This window comes from Rhinoderma darwinii, chromosome 5 (assembly GCF_050947455.1).
Source record: "Rhinoderma darwinii isolate aRhiDar2 chromosome 5, aRhiDar2.hap1, whole genome shotgun sequence".
Taxonomy (NCBI): domain Eukaryota; kingdom Metazoa; phylum Chordata; class Amphibia; order Anura; family Rhinodermatidae; genus Rhinoderma; species Rhinoderma darwinii.
In genome coordinates, this window is record NC_134691.1 from 278,979,680 (window position 1) to 278,995,509 (window position 15,830).

At 42.1% G+C, this 15,830-nt stretch overlaps 1 protein-coding gene across 8 annotated transcripts in view; it reads right to left on the reverse strand.

The window, feature by feature from the left end:
- RARB (retinoic acid receptor beta) overlaps positions 1-15,830 on the reverse strand; it is a 646,418-nt gene that overhangs the window by 72,670 nt on the left and 557,918 nt on the right. For all 8 annotated transcript variants that reach the window (XM_075827191.1, XM_075827194.1, XM_075827189.1 and 5 more), the window contains one exon: positions 3,699-3,840. In XM_075827191.1, coding sequence (XP_075683306.1) covers positions 3,699-3,840 — 142 coding nt within the window. The remainder of the gene's footprint in view (positions 1-3,698; positions 3,841-15,830) is intronic.

Below are 15,830 nucleotides of genomic sequence, written 5' to 3' on the forward strand. Positions count from 1 at the left end.
TTATCCCCCTCCTTTTCTCCAGAGAAAACGGCATTAGCCTGTAGCTTAACCGGTCTATGTTCCAGAACAAAACAAACATTTTGTAGCGACAGGAACCACCTAGTCACCCTTGTGTTTTTCTCCTTCTTTTGCCGTATCCATGCCAGGGGGCATGATCTGACAGTATTCTAAACTTTCTACCAAGAAAGTCCTTCGGTGATTCAAGTGAATATGGCACCCCACAGAGCATGTACATCAGCACTTGGGAGCCGTTTGGGTTCGTACTACGGAGCCCTACTGCCTCCATGCACTGCTATACAAATTCCGTACACTGGGTTCTGCCATGTGCATGAGCCCTTGACCAATATGCAGTCATCTGAATTATTAAAATAAATAATTCTGACTGCAGAGAAGCTTATAAGCACAATACATTGAAGTAGGTCATGTCGGGAGGGTTGTATGGTAAAACCCTATGTTGACATACAAGTTTCAATTAACCCCCAAGAATGCAATCAAAGTGTTATCTGTAAGACTAAAAGAACAAACTTTTAATCACAGCTTTGTAGACTAAATTCACATCCACAAAACGCACCCAACAAGTCTTTTCCCACCTCTGTCTTTAGAGAGCTCAAAGTGACTGAGGGCTAAAACACATTAAAATGAATTAAGCACAGCAGTTGTTTAAGTAAAATGGTGCAACATGTTAATTGAATGAGTTACCAAGGGGATTTCTTATTCACTGTAATCCTTTGAATAGAAATAGCCCTTTTTCTTCAGTTCCCAACCTTGTCCTTTAGCTGGCAAAATAATTAAAATTCCGTGATTGCTCTACTGGTGTAGATATACATTATCGGAATTGAAAAAGCCAGGCCTGTAAGGAATATTTAATCAGGAGAGCTCTATCACAAAAAGTTCTTCTGCACAAATGATCCCTTGCAATGCAGACATTGCAATTTTACATTTTAATCTCTTATGAGGAAAATGTAAATAAGTTTAGTCTAGCCGAGGAATAGGTCTCTCATTTATTACTTCTGGAAGAAAGCCCAAACTCTTTAGGTCTCTTAAGGTCCATTTACACGGGCAGATATTCGTATTAGCAACCTTTGATACGATTGCTATCAGCAATCTAATAGCAATTCCAGATTATTGTTTCGATAATCGTTAAACATTCATCGTTGTGTCGCCTAACAATGTTGCATTCTAGCTGTCAATCAAACAATTCATGTTTACGTACCACAATGTCAAAACGACCAAAAATTATTGCAACGTTCACGAACCGTTTATTGCTAGTCGTTCAGTCTCTTCATCTATTATTGTGCACGATCACTCGTTAGCGTTGGAATCTGACCGATTATTTGGGCTTTTAATGGGTAGTGTTCACTAGGGGATTGCACCATTTATAAAAAGGGACTTAAAGAGGCTCTGTCACCACATTATATGTCCCCTCTCTTCAGTGATCGGCACTGTAATGTAGATTACAGCAGTGTTTTTTATTTAGAAAAATTATAAATTTTGATGGAGTTATGACCTATTTTAGGTTTATGCCAATTAATTTCTTAATGCCCAACTGGGCGTGTTTTTACATTTTGACCAAGTGGGCGTTGTAAAGGGAAGTGTATGACGCTGACCAATCAGTGAACAATCAGTGTCATACACTTCTCTCCATTCATTTACTCAGCACATAGCGATCTTGCACATTAACGTTACTGAAGTGTCTTGAGAGTGAATAGACATCGCTTCCAGCCAGGACGCAATGTCTATTCACAATCCCGGACAGAAAAACGGACAAGGAGGCAGCACTTCCAAAACGAAGAAAACCTTTAATCACCCATGCAACGTTTCAATCCCTCAGGATCTTTTTCAAGCATTGTGGACCTTGGACCGGGTTCTGAAGAGGCGTGCACTGCTTTGGCGGTTCTGTGCTGTGGTATTTCTCTACTTTTATTCACAATCCCAACACTTCGGTAACGTTTGTGTGGGACTTAATGACAGCAAGCGTGATCTCGCGGGATCATGCTTGCTGTCATTAAGTCCCACCGCAAACGTTACCGAAGTGTCGGGATTGTGAATAGACATCGCGTCCTGGCACTCTCAAGACACTTCAGTAACGTTAATGTGTGAGTATGTGACTGCACATCATGATCTAGCAAGATCCCTATGTGCTGAGTAAATGAATGGAGATAAGTGTATGACGATGATTGGTCAGCGTCATACACTTCTCTCCACAACGCCCACTTGGTCAAAAAGTAAAAACACGCCCAGTTGGGCATTAAGAAAGTCATTAGCATAAATATAAAATAGGTCATAACTCCGTCAAAATTGATCGTTTTTCTAAATAAAAAAAACACTGCTGTGATCTACATTACAGCGCCGATCACATTATGTAGACGATAGGGCACTTATAATGTGGTGACAGAGCCTATTTAAGAGATCGAGGATTTGAACTAAATGGAGATATGCACACACATTCATTAAAGGCTATGTACACCTTTGAAAACGTTTTGTTTTTTTAAAATAAAAATGGCAGTGTGATTGGTGCAAATTTATACTTACATTTTATAAAATAAAATATACATTAAAATATACATAAAATATCCATTAAATTGAATATACAGAGCAGCTGTATCTTGGACCGAATCCGTCAGGTCAGCAGCACTGATGGGTACAGTGACAGCAAGTTCTGCGCATCGACCACATCTAAGTTCATGACTTAGATGTGATCGATAACAGGTGGATACTGCGTGTCAGACACGCAGGACCTGCTTTCACTGAACCCGTCAGTGCCGCTGACCTGACGGATTCAGGTCTCAGCGCAAGATACAGCTGATCCGTATACAGAATACAAAGCAGCTGTATCTCAAAAAGTAAGAATAATTTTTAATAAAATGTAACTACAAAGTTGCACCAAGCACACGGATACATTTTTATTGGGAAAAAAAAAACATTTTCAAAGGCGTACATAGCCTTTAAGTAACTGATGAATAATAGCAAGTAATAATAGAGTATTATTGGCTTTTGGGATTAGGCTGTGTTACTGTCTTAAATACATCTGCTATTTTGGTGTTTATGTATAATATATAATATTTAATTTTGAAGTCCGAAGCACGAGCGAAGTGTACATGCCCTCCAAAATATAAAGAAAATGTGGTATAAAAAAATCTAGTACTGGTCAAAAACAGAACACCTCCTACTGTCACAGCGAGCATATAAATGTTCTTAGGTTCAGAGACACAGAGAACTGTCTAGCTCAGGTTGAGTCTACTTAGGCAGGATGAAATTTTGCAGGATTCCCACTCTCCATAGGAGACATTTTAGAAACAAATTTGTGAAGGTAACAAAGTTTGGGAGTCACACGACCATGTAGTCCTACAAGGCATGAGAGAGTTACAAGCTTCGGGCTCTCTAGGGTTAGGATAGGGGGCTAGGCCTTGCGGCTTGAACCAGCAAAAGGTATTGAGCATCTCTCAGAATTTACTGTGGAGCACAGTCTCCTCTATGTATTCACCTGGCTGGCATTTAGAATAATAAAAGGTGCCAGATGCATTGCACAAAAATCATAAAAAGGGTTTTAAGTTTGGACTTAATGCAGATGCTGGCACACGCCTGGTACTCTTTAGGCAACATGATGAAAACAAGTCAGAACCATGAGGATATAATACATATGGTGCATTTTCCTTTTTCTAATGATAAAAGCAAAAAATTATTTACACTAAACTTACATTCTTTGGACATTCCCACTTCAAAGCACCTCTGTAGTCTGCAGTACTGGCAGCGATTCCGTGTCACTTTATTGATAACACAGTTCTTTTCCCTGTGACACGTGTAAACCATGTTCTTCTGAATACTCCGCCTGAAGAAGCCCTGTAGTGAGAAAGGCAGAAAAGAATAAATGTGCGTTGGCCACACCAAAGATCGGCCTACTAAGCTAATTAAACGCCATTGAATGGAAAATGTTGGATAATCTGACTCTTCGAAACCAGATGAAAAATTAAAGGCATGGAATCATTTTCCTTGCTGGTTGGAGTAGGACACTTCATCTGGGTACAAAAAAATATAGAACAGATTATGATGTGGCGTTCCGAAACTGATACTAGAGTACTTGCTGTCTGTAGGAGACTATATGATAGCTCTTGACAGCCAGACGAACAAAGGTTCATCAAGAGTTTAACTAGTTATTTACTAGGAGTATATTTAGAAGCCTATATTGAGTTATCTTATTACCTATGATATGGTGATATGAAAAGGTTAAATACTTAATTAATCTTAAGACTATTCCACTTCAAGCACCGAGCCTGGACAAATAACATCAATTCTATTTGTGGAGAACAATTATTGTGCTCCCAGATCTGCAATGTAGAAAGGGTTCTATCATACGGCAAGATGAGGGCCATGTAAACGAGCACCGATCAACGAGACAGCTTGTTGATTGGCGCTCGTTTGCTACTTTCACAAGGAGCTACTAGGGGGACGAGCGCTCGTTGCTCTGATCGCTTTTCCCCATACATTTCTATCATGTGGGCAGCACGTTCACCTGTTTACACAGAAAGATGTGCTGCCGACAATGATAATACTTTATGCTGCCTAAACTATACAATCAGCCGATGAACGGCTGGGCAATTATCGGGAACGAGCATTTTATGAACGCTCGTTTGCCCGACAATTGGCCGGTGTAAAGGGGCTCCACGTCTAAAAGGGGACATAGAAAAATTGAATGGAGATCTTTGAGACACCAAGGGAAGAAGGAAAAGGCACAGAGGACAGAGTGGAGACCAAAATAATTATAAGCTTTAGGTCTTGTTCGCACAGTGCAGATTTTGCATGCATTTTTAAGCCAAAACCAGAATTGGATCCAGGAAAGCAGACCTATAAGACCTTCCTTTACATATTTCTACTGTTCAGGTTCAGTTTCTGGTTTTGGCTTAAAAAATATATGCAAAATTGGCAACAAATCTTCTCCGTGTGAACAAGGCCTTATTGTCCTGAACTCACATGCTGATGAAAATCATTGTGGTGAAGTGTGACCACAATCCTAGTTTTGCTTGGATTTCTAGGATTGCGGTTCTAGGATTACTTGTTATGCCCCAGTATGGAGGTGTGCACGTGCAGGAGGGTAGCTAGGAGACCATAAGACTAGGCTCCATAATTAAAAAAATACACAATATGGATGCAACTACCAGCCCTAATGTTATAGTAGGAATAACTGCTCTGGAATACAAACTGCTGCTCTAACAGGTAAAATGATGTGCAAAAAACGGAAACATTCTTGAGCACGTGTTTTTTGGGCATAAAGATGCTTTAAGGCATGGCAGTTACAGATTTATATATAGAATACAGTATTCTAAAAAAAAAAAAAAGCATCTCTACAGGTGAATTAGTAATAAAACACAACAGTATATTACCAGAGTTGGTGGAGGTCCCTGGAAAAAATGTGCTTGGGGCTACCACATCAATAACTGTCATAGCATGTGTGGCTAAGTAAAGATGGCCATACACACAAGAAAACTTCAGCAGATCTTACCAATGTCGACAAAATAATAATATGCATGCAGAAAAATGGCAGCCCAACTATCCTGTGATGTTTTTCGGTTGGGGAGCCGGGGCTATCTAGCAGCCATTTATCCCCTCTCGCTAAGGCAACAAACATGAATGCTCGGCCACTGAATTTCTTCTAGTAAGCAGTTCAGGCAGATGGGGCATCAAAACTCTCAACTAAGTGAAAGAGGTTCCTCGAATGTCTTACTGATGGAAGTTTCTGGATAGAGCTTGAGGGAATTGAGAAGTGGAGGCCCCTGGACAATTGCCTTCTCTATAATCTGGTCCTGCACATTACTATACAACACATTAGTGCTAAAAAAAAACAACTAAAGGCTGGGTTCACACAGAGTTTTTTGACGAGTTTTTTGACGCGGAAACCACGCCAAAAAACTCGTCAAAAACGGCCCGAAAATGCCTCCCATTGATTTTAATGGGAGGCGGAGGCGTCTTTTTCCCGCGATCGGTAAAACCGTCTTGCGGGAAAAAGAAGCGACATGCCCTATCTTCGGGCATTTACGCCTCTGACCTCCCATTGACTTCAATGGGAGGCAGAGAAAGCGTATTTCGCAACGTTTTATGCCCGCGGCGCTCAATGGCCGCGGGCAAAAAACGCCGCGATAATCGGTGTGCAGGGAGAGGAAAATCTGCCTCAAACTTCCAAACGGAATTTTGAGGCAGAAATTCCGCCTGCAAAAAAACTCTGTGTGAACATAGCCAAAAACAGTTTGCCTGATAAAAAAAAAAAACCATAGTTAATTGAAAATCAAGCAACATTTTCCCTGTAAATTATTGTGTTTTGTTTATTTATTGCTGCTATTCTCTTTTATTCTTTCTCACTATTTTGGGTCAGACACCAAAACAACACATTTTTATATCAGTTGATAGTTTGTATGTCCTTGGACTTTTGTTATCATATTGAAATGAATGTATTAAGCAAAAGCGTAAAAAAAAAAAAAAAAAGAAGAAAAGTCTCGTTAACCTTTGTTATTTATTGTTTGAATTCTACCCTTATGTGCAGTGAAAGTTGTAGACTGTCCATGCGAAGGGCATTATTAGCATTTTGCTTGCCATATTCCCAAGTCCCAGCTTGGTCGGATTAACTCATGGGTGACCTTTGTCTATTGAAAGCTCAAGAATACAATGGAAAAATCTAAAGAGCACTCGCGTAAAGTGGGAACACGGAAAGCTTAAAATGAATAACAATATACTTGTGGATTACATTTGTTTCATTCTAAACTGGTAGTTATTAACTGGGTAATGCTGAAGACCAAAGGTTACAGCCTGAGATGATTACATTGAGCTACTATTTACTGTCCTCTAAAGGGGATGCCTTGTTTTCAGAGAGAGCGATATGGGGCTTTTAGTTCTGCTTTGTACACAATCCATATTCCACTTACATCTTATCCTGTGATATCGGATCAGTAAGGTCATTCATTTGTTCTGAAAACCCGAACAAGTACAGGTAGAGCACTGGATGTCTTATCGGCTTACGTACTTAGCAACTTTACACAGCTCAGCTTGGCCTCCTATTTACCGAGCTTAAACTGAGCCTGCAGAAGTCCGTATTGCTGAAACTATCACAGCGTCTTTGCCATAAACCTGCCTTCCACAGAATCACTTGGTCTATACAGGTCTCATTTTTTCCCAATTACAAAAAGTGGGATATTTAAGACCGAGCATTTATATTTCTGCCACAGTGCAGGGAATGACATAGAAAACAGTAGGTGTTCATACTTTCATTGCGTTGCATGTCAGCTTTACATCTCACACTTAAAAGAATTTCCAATTATGTCTGATTCATAAAACCAATTTTAAAAACCTGATTAGGTTATTTTGAGTGAATAGAGAGAAGATTGGGGGGTTCCTACTATTAGCCAAAGCAGAGTTTTACTACAAAGAGCATTTATCTCCATAGAAACCAGCAAAACTTCGAATGTGGTCCAAATCCATCATGACCACCTGAAGCAGTGTGTTCAGAACAAATAATTTAGGATTAGTCTCCATTCTGAAGCATGTATTACTTCTTAATGCACAAATTGATGTCACAGTACAACGATTATGCACACAGTGACGTCACAGCACGGTGATAAGACATGTTAATGTCACAGAAAAAGGCTAATTAATTTGATTACTTCAACAAACTCAAAGTGATGTCACAGCAAAAGAATAATGCACAAAGTAATGAACACAATGAACTCATAGGACAGGAGTAATGCTCACAAAAATGTCATCCTGCACGATGATGTAACAGTATAGATATAATGCACACAGTGATGTCACAGTACAGGAATAATGCAAATACTGATGCTGCAGTCGAGGGATAATGCACATAACAAGTGTGGAACAAGTCATTTGCGGCTCCATAAGAAAACTTGGAATTCACATCCCCTTCCATTCACCATAGTCATCACCTTACTTCTGGGTGGAGATAGCCCCCTTAGTTGGTGGGTATGCCTGCTACCTTGCTAGTTTAACTCATACGCTCATATCACTGAGGTCCCAGCAGCAACCCAGCAGAGCAAGACCTTTCTAAACAAGATTGTAAAAAGTGGACATGAATTACGTATCCAACAGCATTAGAAAGGCTTAAGACTTCCATGTACACCTTTGGAAGGAATTTTTTTTTACTATTAAATCAATGTGTTATGTGTTTTTAATCAACTTTCAAATTAACTTTTTTTTTTTTTAATTACTTACGATACAGCTTCTATGTGTCCTGTATACATAGAAGCTGTATCGTTCATCTAAGTTATGAACTTAGATATGATCGATATTAGCTGGATCCTGTATGTCAGACACGCAGATCCGCTCTCAACCGAACCGACAGTTCAGCTGAACTGACACATTAGTCTGAGAGAGAGCGATACAGCTGCTATGTATGGAGGATACATAGAAGATGTATCGTAAAAAGTAAGACGCTGTATCCCCCTTTCTCAGCCAATACCATCAGTACAGCTTAACTGACGACTGGGCTGAGAGCAGATTCTTAGTGTCTCTAATACACAGGATCTAGCTAATATTGATCACATCTAAGTTATAAACTTAGATATAATCAATATTAGCTGGATGCTGTGTGTCAAGAGACGCAGGATCCGCAATTACGGACCCATTCAGTTCTATTGGCTGCGGACACCTTTCTGTATCGCTACGGATGGGTGTCAATGCCGTAGAAACGTTCCGAAAATTATGGAACATGTCCGTTCTTTTGCATTTTTTGCGCCGTTCTCCCATACTTTGTATGCAGTTGGCGGCCGGCCATGCCCGCAAACACGGCCGTGTGCATGGTGCCTAAAGTTGTACATAGCCTTTAAGTGGCAAATCTGCCTAGTTATAATGGGGCTTTTCCAGAAAATAACATTTATCCCCTATACACTGAATAGGTGATAAATGTTAGATTAGTGGGGGTCAGACTGTTGGGACCACCACATATCGCTGGAACATGAGTCCTCCAGTCCCCAGCCTCCACACTAGAACAACCATGGTGAGGAAGAGTTGTATGGAGTGGCAGTCAAGCAAGCACATTACCTCTCTATATGTAACTCCCATACAGTTGTATAAAGCAACAGGTAATAAAAGTTATCAGCCATACCCCTTTAAGCATTTGCTAGTGAATATTTTAAGTAAGTTTTAAGTATATTAAGTAAATCTGGTCTTTTGTGCAACATAAATCACATCCAACAAAAACATAATGGGACAGATTTACTTATAATGGGGGAAATATATTAGGACTGGCATGTCAAACGCCAGTCTAAAACTGGTGTACGTTGATGGGAAATGCGCCAAATATATCAATCTGTTCATATACAGGGTGGGCCATTTATATGGATACACCTAAATAAAATGGGAATGGTTGGTGATATTAACTTCCTGTTTGTGGCACATTAGTATATGGGAGGGGGGAAACTTTTCAAGCTGGGTTTTGACCATTTTTAAGTCGCCCATTTTGTATCCAACTTTAGTTTTTTCAATGGGAAAAGGGTCATGTGACACATCAAACTTATCGAGAATTTCACAAGAAAAACAATGGTGTGCTTGGTTTTAACATTACTTTATTCTTTCATGAGTTATTTACAAGTTTCTGCCCACTTATAAAATGTGTTCAAAGTGCTGCCCATTGTGTTGGATTGTCAATGCAACCCTCTTCTCCCACTCTTCACACACTGATAGCAACACCGCAGAAGAAATGCTAGCACAGGCTTCCAGTATCCATAGTTTCAGTTGCTGCACATCTCGTATCTTCACAGCATAGACAATTGCCTTCAGATGACCCCAAAGATAAAAGTCTAAGGGGGTCAGATCGGGAGGCATTTCTTCTGCGGTGTTGCTATCAGTGTGTGAAGAGTGGGAGAAGAGGGTTGCATTGACAATCCAACACAATGGGCAGCACTTTGAACACATTTTATAAGTGGTCAGAAACTTGTAAATAACTCGTGAAAGAATAAAGTAACGTTAAAACCAAGCACACCATTGTTTTTCTTGTGAAATTCTCGATAAGTTTGATGTGTCACATGACCCTCTTCCCATTGAAAAAACTAAAGTTGGATACAAAATGGGCGACTTGACTTCCGGTTCCGGCGCTGGGATGTGAGGACGGAGCTGCATGAGCTCCTGAAGCCCTGATCCCCTAACCCATCGACGCCACACACCCGCAGGATATAACCACCCCGGCATTAGGAGGAGAGTTGGGGGACAAGAACCGGGCGGTTTATGGAGAGATATCTCCTCCGGAGCGGCAGCAGAGAGATCTCCTGCCCGGCCGAACACAGCACACGAGGTGAGGCGCCATCCAAGATGGCGGCGCCGCTGCAGCCACCACTTTCACAGAGCCGGTCTCAGAGCCCAGAAATACAAAGGGAAATGTTATCGCCGTCGGTAATGACTGACTCGCAGATTGATTATCGGAAGCTGGCAATTGAGGTGGCTACCCAACTGGCCCCCGACATCAGAGACTCCCTAATAGCCACAGTCACAACAACGCTCCAAAAACTCCAAAATGAGGTGACATCTCATGGCAATCGACTAGATGAATTGGAACAGCGGGTTGGTCTCATGGAAGATGAATCCGCAGGGGCACATACCTGCATTAGAGACCTAATGCGAGATAACACAAAACTCAGAGACCGCTTAGAAGATCTTGAGAATCGCTCCAGAAGGAATAATTTAAGGATAGTGGGACTGCCTGAGCATATTAGACCGCAGCTTCTCCAGGGCATCTGCGAGACGGAGCTACCAGAAGCGCTAGGCCTGACCAGATCTTGCAGAGTGGAAAGGGCGCACCGAGTGGGCCCCCCTGGTCCGAGCGCCAACGCCAAAGGAGAGCCGCAAAGCAGACCGCGCCAGGTGATCATGCGGTACTTGGATTACAATGATAAAGAGGAACTTCTGCGCACTTTCCGGACCCGTAATACCCCTTTGCATTTAAGGGGTGCAAAAATCATCCTGTTTGCAGATTATTCGGCAGAAGTCACAAGGCGTCGGAGAGCATTTGGAGGGGTCTGCACCTCCCTTTATAAACGCAAAATCAAATTCCAGCTACAGTATCCACCTTGAGGATCATGCAGACGGATGGCGCCACCAAGGTATTCCACAATCCTGAGGAGGCGGCATTATATGTAGACAAGATCCCTGGACTTCGGGGCCCTAGAAAATCGGGAGAGGAGACGGCGAGTCAAGGTACAGGAGGGGAAGGACCCCGTGCACCAGTTTCTCCACCGAGGGACTGTACATGGTCAGATATCGCCCGCAATTCCACTTCCTCACCCAAGCAACAACGGGCAGAATCGTCGAAGACGCCACACCGACAAGGCTCAGAAAACCGGCTTGCAACCATCCCGGACTGATAAGTATCTCATAGGGGCTCCATGAGCGCATTTGAATGTGCCTTATATATTCATGTGGCAATTGGTTCTGGTGGGATATTATTCCGACAAAATTCCTGCTATAATAGGCATAAGCAATTAATTGTACCCGTGATGTATAGGAAGTCCAACTTATTTTAATACTTTAAAATTTAAAATATGAAGATCCAGTATGTCACGAAAAGATGGCGGGAAGGGGAGGGAGGGAGGGGTCACAGACCAGAAAAAAGTGAAGTTATGTATGCCAATTTAAAGTTTGTCTCACAGGAAATGCTGGTGACATCCCTGGATGGGTATTTTGTTGTTAAAGGTTGTGCCAATTCTCTGGCACCAAATGTAAATGTTGTTATTGTAATGTTGGGAGCAATCTGGAGCAGACGCCGCCGGGCGGCTACCAAGGCAGCAAAGCACTCTTGCCTAGAAATAGATATATATGATCAGTCAATAGTGAACCTTTTCGGAACGCCCAATTTATGCAGCTGACCTCGTGGAATGTAAAGGGGCTCAGGTCCCCTAACAAGAGAATGATGGTACTCCGTCACTTAAAAAAACTCCATACAGACATCGCTCTTCTTCAGGAGACACATTTGGAGGAGAGCGACTTCCACCGCATGAAAAAATTGTGGGTGGGCCAAGTATACGGCTCTTCAGCTTGTGGCCGTAAAGCGGGGGTACTTATTTTAATAAATAGAAACCTGGTACATGAGGTAATCCACACTGATGCAGATAAGGAAGGGCGACTGCTCCATATTACTCTAAGCACACCATGCGGGGTATTAAGCATTTATAATGCGTATGGACCTAACAGTGATAATATTTCGTTTTTCAATGGTTTGGAGAGGGCCCTTCTGTCAGATAATGTCCAGCACAAAATAGTGGGAGGTGACTTTAATTCAGTTTCTGATCACAAGGAGGATAGACGCACACACAGTTCACAAAGCACGGAATCCATTCCTACAAGGGCCCCCAGAAAACAGGACCGAGTGTTAGGACCCCTGATGGAAAGAACACACTTAATAGATCCCTGGAGAACGGGTAACCCGGATGCCCGGGAATTTACGCATTACTCCCACGCTCAACAGTCCTGGTCCAGGATAGACTACCTTTTAATATCCCCAACATTACAACCGAGGCTGGGGGTCGCCGAGATAGGGGACCTAGTGATCTCAGATCACGCCCCGGTACGGGTAGATTTCCAGGAAATATATCCCAGAGGATCAGACTTCATATGGAGATTCCCGGCTCATTTAGCAACTGATGACACCTTTGTGAGACAGCTAAGAGGGTGGTGGTTAGAATACACTTCGACGAATTCAGGACACAGAGATGACCCCTCACTGTTCTGGGATACGGCCAAGGCAGTGCTGAGGGAGAGGATAATGGCATATACCGTCAGCAAAAAACGGGAAATAACGCAAAAATTGAATGCCTCTAGTGCTACACTGAGGGCAACCTATACAGCATATTTGGCACACCCTACACTGGAGGCTAGACAGGCCTGGATTCAGGCAAAACACTCTTTTGACGAGTGGGCAGCTCAGAAAGAAACAATGCATACTCGAGACTTTGAAGCTACTTTACATAAGTTTGGAAATAAGGCGGGTAAACTTTTGGCCAATATGGCTCGAGGAAAACGCTCAGTGCAACACATAGCGAAATTGAGGGATCATAATGGGCGAGAAACATGCGATCCAACTAGTATTAACTCCATCCTGGGAGAGGAGGGACTACCACCATCAGCAGACACATCTTATGTGAAATTATTGCTAAAACCTGGAAAGGATCCCCTACTACCAGGGTCATACAGGCCCATATCGCTCATAAACGTGGACGCTAAACTCCTTTCCAAAATCATAGCTGATAGGTTAGCGAATATAATGCCGTTCCTCATAGCCCCAGAACAAGTAGGTTTTATTAAAGGTAGGTCGGCGGTCACTAACATTAGGACGGTTCTGGCAGTGCTAGATAGAGTACAGCATAACCCATTTCCGGAGGAACATTCGGCTTTACTTTTACTTGACGCGGAGAAAGCTTTTGACAATGTCCGATGGAAATGGTTGGATGCTGTCCTGGATAGGATGGAAATAACGGGGGCATTCAGGATCTTATTACACCACATGTACAAAGACCCTAAGGCTAGAATCTCCACACCGGGCTTTCTATCTAAACCATTCCGTCTATGTAAAGGTACAAGACAGGGGTGTCCGCTATCGCCACTATTGTTCAATCTGGCGTCATCCAATCTATATACGGGCATAAGGGTGGGGGAGATGGAGGCCAAGGAAACGTTGTTTGCAGATGACATCTTGTTATTTCTCGCAAACCCCCTTAAAGATGTTCCGCGTATCTTACAGGCATTGAACGACTTTGGGAGCTATTCAGGGTACAAAGTTAACACGTTAAAATGCCAGTTATTAGAGTTGGGAACACAGGACCCAGCATATAGGCGGTCCCTAGCCACCCTGGATGTTGAGATGGCCAAGTCAAACATTACTTATCTGGGTATTAAAGTGGGTCGAGCACCCAACTCCCTATATGATCTAAATTATCCCCCCTTATACAGGATATCCAAGCAGATCTTCTGAGATGGCAAAGTCTACCTCTATCACTGATGGGAAGGAGCTGTTTGGTCAAAATGTCAGGATTTGCGAAATTACTCTACCCGCTCCAGACTATTCCACTTCTGGTCAAGCACTCAGATATCAATATACTCAACTCATCATTTACAAAATTATGGCAGCACCCAGAGTTTGCAGCAGGAAGATCTAACAAACTAATGTCAGAATGGAGGGAGAAAGGGGTAGCGACACTGGGGGATATGTTTCACGCACAGGATAAGAGGTGGTTAACCTTGCAAGAGCTCCAGAATAAATACGTTTTTGCTCGGCATCAGCACTTACAGTACATGCAAATAGTTAATCACTGTAAAACTAAACTTGCGGATGTAGCGGATGAGGTCCCCCCCAACCTGTTTGATTCATGGTTCACGGACAATCACAGACACTCCATTTCCCAATTATATAGTACACTCAGACCATTACTACTGAAGATGTCCCCGGGGCAGGCCTTTGGGAGATGGGAAAAACTGTTTAATTTACCAGGCATTGAAAGGCATATTGAAAAAGGGCTGGTGGATTTCAGGGCGCACGTACACAACGAAAACTGGAGGGAAACTCATTTGAAGATTATACACCAAGCAATATATGCATTTACCCTGGCCCCCTCCGCCTCACAACCAGATAGGAAAACGTCATGCCCTAGATATAATATCTCAAAGACGGACATGTATCATGGCCTTTGGGCGTGTGCACATATTCAGCCATTCTGGGGGGAGATAACATCCTTACTGCAGCAGGTGGGCAGGTTCCATGGGAATGTAGGGCCAATGGAGGTCTTATTCCATATACAACATGATGGAGAATTAGAAGAGACAGAAACGCCACATTTATCCCCCATGGCCCATGCCACACTGATAGTGGCAAAGAGATGCATACTCCAAAACTGGCTGGTAGCTGAAGTACCGACTCAGAATATGGTGGTCCAGGGGTTTAGGAAACTGTTTTATCTAGACCGCATTGGTATATTACAGAATAAAGACACGCAGAGCAAAAAATTCTTTGAGAAATGGAAGCTTTTCCTCACAAAATATTTCACCAGTACAGAACGAAGAGACATTATAGGCCCATTCACGGGAACGTCATGGTACTTGATTGAGGATCTCAAGGGCACTTTAGGGGCACTGAAAATACCACGGGAGTAAAGCGTATATCTCCTCTTGGATTTCTTTCTTCTTGCGGACTAGCTGCCTGAGTCGGTGAACTGCTTCACGAAGCTCCAATTGTTATGTATGCTCTCATTTCTTATTTGTTTTATGTATTGTTTTGATGTGTTAGTTAGGCAGTTATGCGAGTTTATGTAACTATGTTTACAGGACTACCCGACATGTGGGGTTAAAGGATGGGAAGGACAGAGGAGATGAAGGAGGGTTGATAGCCTCTGGGGAATACCATCCAAGATTAAACCTAGTTTGCTAGGAAGCATTTACTATCTCATGTTCATTTATACATTTTTTGTAATGTTTATTATTATGGCAATGCATTACTGTATGATCTGTGTTTTGTTTTTTTTTGGAAAAATTTAATAAAAATATGTTATAAAAAAAAAAAAAATGGGCGACTTAAAAATGGTCAAAACCCAGCTTGAAAAGTTTCCCCCCCTCATATACTAATGTGCCACAAACAGGAAGTTAATATCACCAACCATTCCCATTTTATTTAGGTGTATCCATATAAATGGCCCACCCTGTAGTTCTCGATGGTCTTAAACTTAAAACAGAATTAGATTAGATGTACCAAATTTATCACAGTGGCTCATGCTGGATGATAAATTTGACGCTTTTTTAGACACATGATTAACTTATATAAATATATTAATGGCACATACAAAAAATATGGTGAA